The sequence below is a fragment of the Canis aureus genome, chromosome 33 (genome assembly GCF_053574225.1).
Source record: "Canis aureus isolate CA01 chromosome 33, VMU_Caureus_v.1.0, whole genome shotgun sequence".
NCBI classification, from domain to species: domain Eukaryota; kingdom Metazoa; phylum Chordata; class Mammalia; order Carnivora; family Canidae; genus Canis; species Canis aureus.
In genome coordinates, this window is record NC_135643.1 from 13,049,628 (window position 1) to 13,059,467 (window position 9,840).

Consider the following 9,840-nt stretch of genomic DNA (forward strand, 5'->3'; position numbering starts at 1 on the left):
TTTAAGTATACAATAAATGATTGTTGACTGTAAGTACAATGTTTTAAAGTAGATTTCTAGAGCTTATTCATCTTGCCTAACTGAAAGTTCATGCTCACTCATTAGAACTACCAATTTTTCCTCCACTTTCCTCCAAGCTGCTCACAACCATCATTCCACTCTTTGTGATTCTGTGATTGTGGCTATTTTGGATACTTTATATAAGTGGAATTATTCAGTCTATGTCTTTCTGTGACTGATTTATTTCATCTTCACGAATTTGGTTTCTGGAATGGAACAGGGGCTAGAATAAGAAGTAGGGCTGAAAGGGTTAAAAAAAAAAGTGGTGCAGAAATGTATAGTTCACTCCCTGCAGCATTAAGTCCTCCTTCTTGTGAGGGTTGGTCTAATCCACCAAAGAGTTTCCTTTCAATTGGAGGCCAAAAAAATAAATAAAAAATAAAAACAAAAACAAAAAAACAAATTGGAGGCCAGCTGTACCTTGGTGCAGATATGCCCTGGGTCAGGAAGGTGTGTGGTGCTGGCCAACGTGAGGCCTTGAGAAATTGCAGATGGGGAAGCCAATTGAACCCTGTGGCTGGAATGCAGGGGAGGCTGAATGGGCATGAAGTGGTACAGTCTTCTGATACAAGCACTTGCTATCTACATCCAGTTCCATGGTGAGCAAGATATGATCATCCAAACCTTTATGTAATTTACCTTCTAGGGGGTAAGACAGGCAAAAAAATACAAAGCAATTGCAAAAAGCGCTAAATTAAGAAGAAGACAACATTTAAGGTGCATTTAAATTGTTTGAGGAAAGGAGGGAGCTATAAAGAAAGAAAAGTGTTTCCTACATCTTTTCTCTTGGACTTACAAATGTAGATACAGTTTACCCCTGAATGAACATGTGTTTAACTGTGTGGGTCCACTTATATGCAGATAATTTTGATAAATACAGTATAGTACTCAAAATGTATTTTCTTTATTTTAAAGATTTATTTATTTATTTATTTATTTATTTTAGAACGTGTGTGAGGTGGGGGCAGAGGGAGAAAGAGAAGCTCAAGCAGACTCCCCTCTGAGCAGAGAGGCCAACTCAGGGTTCCATCCTGACCCTCAGGTCATGACCTAAGCCAAAATCAAGAGTTGGATGGAGCCACTCAGGTGCCCCCTTATGCTTTTCTTAGTAACATTTTCTTTTCTCCAGCTTATTTTGTTGTAAGAATATAGTATATGGTACATGTAGTGTACAAAATATGTGTTGACTATGTTATCAGTGAAGCTGTGAGTCAACAGTGTGCTATTAGCAGTTAAATTTTTGGAAGTCAAGTTATATGTGGATTTTTTTTAAGATTTTTTTTTTTTTTTTGAAAGAGTGAGATAGTGAATGAGAGGAGGAGGAAGAGAGAATCTGGAGCCGGCTCTGCACTGAGCACAGAGCCTGACACAGGGCTTGATCCCACAACCACAAGATTGTGACCTGAGCCGAAACCAAGAGAATACTATTTTACTCTCCACTTCCTTCACCTTTTTTGTTTTCTACACAAACACTTTTGGCAACTAGGCAAGCTTTGCCACTTCCTTTGAATCACCATATTTTTTATGAGTCCAGCAGAGGGCTCTCCAAAAAATTTGCTTGAAACTTGGAGCTGTAAAGCTATTAAATATTGTGAATAGCTCTGAACCTTTTGGCTTTTCTCCAGCATGCTCTCTCCTACTAAAAGAGAAGGAAAAAAATCAAAACAAGTAAAATGACAGAAGGAAGAGTATTTATCTTCATGAACACTCACATTTTCCATTGATATTACCGGTAGGACAGTGGGTTAGGATTTAGGTATAAATAGAACAAAAACATATTTTAAAATATTATACATAATACATATTTGAATATAAATATGGCATATATTTTATAAATGTATTAAATAGAAACACATTTTATAAAAATGTATATGAGTTATATGTTATATTTTATATGTTGTATGAATATATAAAAAATATACATGTATAAACAAAATTCACTGCTCCTCTTCTCCTTTTAAGGGTGGTTTAATCTTCATATGTAACACACTTAGCTATGTTTATCCCACGTTACACCTTTATGATTCTGAACTAATAAATCACTAAAGACAATATTATAGTTTAAATTGTTGCATCATAATTTTGCTTTTAATCATTTGAAGGGCAGCAGCAGCAAATAGAATCTGGTTTTGTCTCGCTTGGTGACCCTTACCAGCCGCCACATTTAATTATAACTCTTCTCATTTTGATTATAATACTTTGCTAATTTGAAATTCCACCTAGTCAATTAATGTAGCTTGTGGTATCTGTAGAAAATCATGAACCCATGGTTACAATTTTAATTATAGCATACATTTTACAAATCTCTGCCATCCATCTCCAAGGACATTCTCCTTTGTGTAAAGTGTCATGAAATTGGTCTCCTTCCTTTAACTTAATATTGCCTTCTTGAAATATAATGAATACCTTTTGGTGACAGCACCCCTTTCTCAGTCTGCATTGGTGAGAATCATGAATTGCACTAAAGAGGTATTTTGCTAAACGCAGGCACTGGAGCAAATGTGCCATTTACAAAATGTCGCCGTGACATGTGGCCTTTTTGAAACAGTGAAAGACCTTAGTGTCTAACAAGCTAACAGAAAGGCATAAAGGCTTCTTGAAAAGAAAAAACACTGAGAATAAAAGGGTAAAAAAAAAAAAATAAAGTGTATCATTCATAAATATGTGTGCTTATTTCCCAGATTTCCACAAGTTTAAGATTCTAAGGGAAATTACTGTTGCCTTTGGATGATTAACCATCAATAATGACAGCAATTGAAGAAGGGATAAGCATTAAGGAGAACTAATATTTTTCAGTTCAGGTTTCCATGGGTTTATGGTATTATGATTTGATAAGAAATAATATAATTTACAGTGTCTTATAAGCAAAAGCATGTGAATTATTTATTTCCAAATTTCATGTCCTATTTCCTTCTTAAAAATATGTAATATATTTTAATTCTGACTAATTACAAAAATATAGCATATCTAAGATTCTCATAAAAGTCTTGACTTTGGAGATTACATATGTATGGGGCAATTAATTTATAAAGTTATGAAAAAATATTGAAAGCTAGTATCTCCATGGTCAAGCTAGGAGATAAACATGTTGGCCATTGTAATAGATCCTGTATGATCCCATCACTGCAAAATTATTTACCAATTACAGTTCTTGTTGTAAGTTATAAGGTTCTTGAGATTATGCCCATGTTTCATTTGATGGCTCAGAGTAACACATATTAGCCAAGAGTTTCATAATGTCATGTTTAACAGCTCAGGCCCTGGAGCCAGACTGTTTTAGTTCAAATCCCAGCTCATGCTATTAGCTGTATGACCTTGGGGTATTTATTCAAACTCTTCCTGTTTCAGTTTTCTCATCTCTGAAGATAGGTGTAACAATCTACCTCGCGGTTTGTGGTGAATAAAAACCAAACCAAACCAAACCAAACCATAAAAAGCACTTAGAATAGTGTATGTTCTCAAATATTATCCATTATTAGTATTAGTTTTACTTTTATTACCCACAAGACAGTACTTGGAGCAACTAAGTCTTTATCATAAGTATGTTTGTTGATTTCTATCATGTGTCAGCACCTGCTGTTTGCACCATGGAGAAAGAAGAGGGTGAGATGGAGGAAGGAAGGCTGAGAACTGTGGACACGAACATTGTTAAGTCAGGGACAATAAAATGATTCAACGGCACACAGTGATCATTCACCAAGTGTGTTTTACTATGTCTCTATGTTAATTCTCCCAATTATTGACTGATGCCTCACCTAAGTATTGATTTCGTTATATGAGTGATGCCATTTTGCAGCCTTGTCACTGAGTCAGGAGCCTGGGAACATCATGGTCATGCTCACTGCTGTAGTCACGTTGCCTGGACGAGCACCCCAACTGCTTTTACTAAGCGCTTATGAAGACATGTTCAGGTGTTCAGTGATGTATTTTTGAAGAGTCTGTACCATTTTCTCCAAAATCTCCCTCTTTCTCAGCCTGCTTGGAAGCATAAAGACAGAATCATTGTTATTCTCACTCATCATTTACCTCCCCCACTGCTCCACCTTAACAAGTAGGAGTTTGAGGCCTCAGGGAAGAAAAAAGATCTATGTAACTTAGGGAGGAAACTGTCAAGGCACAGAACACAAAATAATCAAAACTATAAATCACCAGTGGATATGCTTAGGACCATAAAGCCTATAACCAAATTACTCAGTCAGCAGGAGCAGCAGGTTTTTATGGGTAACTCATGAACTGCTGTCTTGCCTATGTTGGTTTCTGGGACCTGGGAAGCTTCATATTTCCCTACGCTCTTATCCGCTCACGCTCTGCTCTCCAGACACCTGCAGTTCTTGTTACTTCTGAAAAATGTCAACCCCATTTCTTCTACTTGATATTTCTTCCCTTGTTTAGTGTGGTTCGAGATTAGCCCTTGAGAGGCTGATTTTGTTGTTGAGATTCTAACTCCTCTTTGAAAGCTCTTAGCATTCCATTGGTAAGTTGAGTTCCCCTTACCCTGTGTTTTCTCTACATTGATTGTGAGGATATCACAGCATTTATTTTTTGACACTGTAATTTTCTATTCACATTTGTCTTCCCCGCAAAACTATGTCTTGATAGTGGGGGCTGTGTTTGCTCATCTCTGTATCCTGAGTGCTAGCCCAACGCCTGCAGGCATGACATAGGTGCTTGATAAATGTTTATTTATTTTTTATTTTTTTTTCTGGCTCCAAAGAAGATCTTTTACTGAGACTTATTTAAAATCCAAATAGTCCTTAATCCAAATAAACTTCAACTCAGCTGAATTGCTGATGGCTGATCTAGGCAAAGGCTTCATGGAGACAAAAATAGGCCCCACCTACAAAGACCCTAAAATGAGTTCCTAACAAGAGTGTGAATGTCCTCAGGGTCTCTGTCCCATCTTCTTCAGAGTTCGATTGAGCTCCTCAAATTTGTGAATCTGCCGGATGAAGAAATCCCCATAGCGCCTGGCGACCTTGGTGTCTGCAATGTGGATCATGTCCTTATCAATGTAGAAGTCAACTTCGGATGCCGACTGAAATTCACCGTCAAGGGCAGAGATGCCACTGGTCCACACTAGGTTCTTCATCTTATGCTTGAAGACAAGGAGCTGGATCCTGAACTCCTGCTCTGTGAGGTCCAGGAAGCCGGCCAGCTTGGCCACAGGCATGGTAGTGTACAGCTTGAGGAAGCTATGGATGGTGGAGAGCTGGGCCTGCTGCTGCACTTCATCAGAAAACACCTTCAGCTGCTGCAGGAAGGGCTCCTTGTGGTAGTTGGGGTGCACATTATCATAGTTGGGCACCACAGGTGACAGGAATTTGGGGCACGAGTAACTGAAAAGTTCCTCATAGACCTGTGGGTCACCCTTCTGCATGTGTAGCATCTTATCCCCGTATTTTTCCCGCAGCTGCAGGTGAATGCTCTCATCGATTCGCATGGGGTACATGGTGAGGGCGATGGCCAGCAGCGCGTGCATCTGCTCATTTTGCTTGTTAATCATCTCATACTTGTATGTAGTCCTTTGGAACATGCTCTTGGTCCTTTGGATGTAGAGGAGGATATTGGCAAATACCCGGATGGCAGCCTGGTAGCGACGCATCATCAAACATGCAAAACCGACATAGTAGTATGTGGTGACCTGACACTCAGGCACACGAGAATACATACTCTTCTTATTCAGTTCAATATTCTCCAGCACCTTGATGGCCTGGTAGTAATCCCCTAAAAGGGAGTGCAGACGCAGAAGCCCCACCAGGCTGAAATACCCAAGCATCTTGTAAAGGGAGTGCCGTCCATACTCACCAGCCACACTCTCGGGGTCACCACCATTTGTGTACACCTCCAATTGCCGGTTAATGTTGGATTTGTCGACCAGGGAGTGGAGGACATTGAGGACACTGTGAACATTCCAGATTTTGGGATTGGAGAGAAGGAAGTCAATCTCTTCCTCTGACTTCTTGGCAGTCTTACAGCGGTACTGGCTGAATGACTGAAACTGATAGATGAACTCATCAATGATATCCCAAAGCCACTGGTTAGGTAGTTCAAGGGGAGCAGGACCATCAGCATTAAGAATGTAGTTGAAGAGATTGCAGTAGTTGTAGTAGGATTCAAACCTCTGCTCCAAGGAGGGGCCCCCACTGACTTTGGCATATATGTGCCTGTAGTATAATTCTTTGTACAAAATCAGGAAGACGGCATCGTTGCCAACCTGTGGAGCTATGGCTTCAGCCTCAGGCCAAGGTGTATTCTTGAAGAACCTTTCAGTCAACTTGGTCCAGCTGTTCTCATAGATGTCCTGGATCTCATATACTTTCTGATCAATGACATCGCTGGATACACGACTAGCCTGCAGCTCATACACCTTCTGGTCAATCAAATCCGAGACGGTTTTGTGAAAATACTGGATGAAGTTTTTGATCACTTCGAGGATCACCTGATAGGTCTGCTGTTCATACTGACGTTCGTAAGCCAGATCCTGCTTTGGGTCTCCTGTGTGCATATCATAGTCGCCTGGGTAAGCATAGGGATCATAAGCAGCCTCGGACTCGTAATCATCAGCGGGGTAAGACATGGCTTCTGGGCTCATGAGCACCTCCGGAGAGCTTGATAAATGTTTAAAGAGTGAATCTATAGCTGTAGAAAGTTTTCCTTATAAGTTACTCATAATAAGTAATTATTACTTAATAATTAAGGGACTGGCAATTAATTTCTTAGTCAACCAGACCCCAAATTTGAAATCATCTTTGTATTTTCATTTCTCCTTTATCCTTTACATCTAATACATCAGTACTTAAGATATTTCTCAATTTCCTTTCCAGTACCGGGTTTTTGGTCAGATGCCAACTGTCACATGTTTGCAATATTAAAATAATTATTCAATTGATATTGTTAACTCTGGTCTTTGCCCATCCAGTCATATGCATTTCTAAGACTTTAATTTTTCTAAAATACCTACTATTCTATTGGCTAAAGGTCTCTAATATCAAATCTAATTCATTTTTAATAGGGAGATCTATGTGGTAAATAAGTTTAAAATCTAATGTAAATCACCTTCCCACCTCATCTCTCACTTCATGGAAAATCATAGTTACCAGTTTCTTGGGTGTCTTTCTAGAAAATCTCTCTTTATGTATCTGTGTGCTTGTGTGTGAAGATGTGTGTAGAAAGCCTCTACTTTTTTCCTTGAAAGTGGTAGAATAGACTATATACACCATTCTGCATCTTGCTTTTTTTAACCTAATAATATGTCTAGGAGATTGTTCCTTGTCAATAATTTGAACAATCCGAACAATTCTTTTTTATGATGAATATTTTATTGTGTTTATATATACATAAAATTTACTATTTTAACTAATTTTAAGTGTGTAATTCAATGACCCTAAGTACATTTGCAATGTTGTGGAACCGTAAGCACCATCCACACCCACAACTTTTTCATTATTCCAAATGTAAACTTTGTACCTATTAAACAATAATTCCTCATTTCCTCCTTCCCTCAGTTCCTCTTAACTTCTTGTCTAGTTTCTTTCTCTATGAATTTGTCTATTCTAGTAACTCATACAAGTGGAATCATGCAATATTTGCCTGTCTTGTCTGGCTTATTTCACTTAGCATGTTTTCAAGTTCATCTGTGTTATAACATATATCAGAAATTTATTCTTTTTTATGACATATGTACCACATTTTATTTATATATTCATTTGTTCATGAACACTTAGGCTGTTTCTACCTTTGGGCAATTATAAATAATGCTGCTATGAACCTTGGTGTACATCTGTATGAGTCCCTGCTTTCAATTCTTTTAGGTATACATTTGGGAGTAAAATTGCTGAATTATATGGTAATTCTATGTTTAACTTGCTGAGGAACAGTGAAACTAGTTTCCACAGCGGCTGCAACATTTTACATTCTCACCATAATACACGAAGGTTCTAATTTCTCCACATCCTCACCAACGGTGGCTTGCTTTCTTTTCTTCCTTTCTTCCCTCCTTCCTTTTTTCTCTTTTCTTTTCCTTTCCTTTCTTCGTACTTCCTTCCGTTCTTTTCTTCTTCCTTCCTTTTTTCATAATAGCTATCTAAATAGGTGTGAAGTGGTATCCATTTGTGATTTGGGCTTGCATTTCCTTAATAACTGATGACATTGAACATCTTTTTATATACTAATTGATAACGGCATGTATTTCATTCTGTCAAAATTATGAAATATTTTGTATATAAAATTCTATGCATGATAAGTATGATTCAGAGTAGAACAAACATCCAAAAAACCAATACCCAGCCTAAGAAATAGAGGATTCACCATTCTTTTTTGGGGGGTGGTGGATACAGTATACTTTATTGATGGTACATGACAAGGTAGGGCTCCCCAAGCCCCTCCCCCTCCTCGGGGTCTGGGATGTAAATTGGAGGTCAGGAGATTCTCAGTGTGTTGGGGGATTAAGTTGGGGCAGGGACTCCCCAGAAGTTGAGGGCCTCTCTCTTCCTCTTGTTCTTGCTGGGGCTGGTGGTCCAGGAGGCTCTTACTCCTTGGAGGCTATGTGGACCATAAGGTACACCACCCAGTTGCAGTAGCCAAATTCATTGTCGTACCAGGAAATGAGCTTGACGAAGTGGTCATTGAGGGCAATACCAGCCCTGGCGTCGAAGGTGAAAGAGTGGGTGTTACTGTTGAAGTCACAGGAGACAACCTGGTCCTCGGTGTAGCCCAGGATGCCCTTGAGGGGGCCCTCTGATGCCTGCTTCACCACCTTTTTGATGTCATATTTAGCAGCTTTCTCCAGGCGGCAGGTCAGATCCACAACTGACATGTTGGGGGTGGGAACACGGAGGCCATGCCAGTGAGCTTCCTGTTCAGCTCAGGGATGACCTTGCCCACAGCCTTGGTGGTGCCAGTGGAAGCAGGGATGATGTTCTGGGCAGCTCCTTGGCCATCTCGCCATAGCTTCCCAGAGGGGCTGTCCACGGTCTTCTGGGTGGCAGTGATGGCATGGATGGTGGTCATGAGGCCCTCCATGATGCCGAAGTGATCATGGATGACTTTGGCCAGAGGAGCCAAGCAGTTGGTGGTGCAGGAGGCATTGCTGACAATTTTGAGGGAGTTGTCATACTTCTCGTGGTTCACGCCCATTACAAACATGGAGGCATCAGCAGAAGGAGCAGAGATGATGACCCTCTTGGCTCTGCCCTTCAAGTGAGCCCCAGCCTTCTCCATGGTGGTGAAGACCCCAGTGGACTCCACAACATACTCAGTACCAGCATCACCCCATTTGATGTTGGCGGGATCTCGCTCCTGGAAGATGGAGATGGACTTCCCATTGATGACAAGTTTCCTGTTCTAAGCCTTGACCGTGCTGTGGAATTCGCCGTGGGTAGAATCATGCTGGAACATGTACACCATGTATTTGAGGACAATGAAGGGGTCATTGATGGCGACAATATCCACTTTACCAGAGTTAAAAGCAGCCCTGGTGACCAGGCGCCCAATACGGCCAAATCCATTCACTCCGACCTTCACCATCGTGTCTCGGGGACTTGGCTGGCCAAGTCCAGAAGATGCTGCTGTCTGTCGAATGGGGAGGAGCAGAGAGCCGAGCATTCACCATTCTGATCAAGGTCCTTATACTTCCTTAATCACAGCCCCTGTGAACCCTCAGATCCAGGAATTTTTTTTAAAGATTTTATTTATTTATTTATTTATTTATTTATTTATTTATTTATTTATGAGAGAGAGAGAGAGAGAGAGAGAGAAGAGAGGCAGAGACACAGGCAGAGG

The 9,840-nt window shown here is 40.1% G+C and overlaps 1 protein-coding gene and 1 pseudogene across 2 annotated transcripts; both read right to left on the bottom strand.

Annotated features, from left to right (window-relative positions):
* Positions 1 to 4,752: 4,752 nt before the first annotated feature.
* Positions 4,753 to 6,670, bottom strand: LOC144304343 (eukaryotic translation initiation factor 3 subunit L-like). Of its 2 annotated transcripts, XM_077882866.1 has the most exons (2): positions 6,346 to 6,670; positions 4,753 to 6,274 (listed from the first exon to the last, which is right to left on the bottom strand). In XM_077882866.1, the coding sequence occupies exons 1-2, from the start codon at positions 6,421 to 6,423 to the stop codon at positions 4,943 to 4,945; spliced, it is 1,410 nt and encodes a 469-aa protein (XP_077738992.1). In that variant the 5' UTR covers positions 6,424 to 6,670; the 3' UTR covers positions 4,753 to 4,942. The 2 variants fall into 2 exon arrangements, with proteins under 2 accessions (XP_077738992.1, XP_077738991.1); XM_077882865.1 differs by having other exon boundaries at positions 4,753 to 6,670.
* A 1,727-nt stretch (positions 6,671 to 8,397) lies between these two features.
* On the bottom strand, positions 8,398 to 9,601 carry LOC144304127 (glyceraldehyde-3-phosphate dehydrogenase pseudogene; annotated as a pseudogene).
* Positions 9,602 to 9,840: the final 239 nt, after the last annotated feature.

Coding starts and splice junctions, on each gene's coding strand:
- LOC144304343 (XM_077882865.1), bottom strand. CDS start 6,652: ATGAGCCCAGAAGCCATGTCTTACCCCGCTGATGATTACGAGTCCGAG.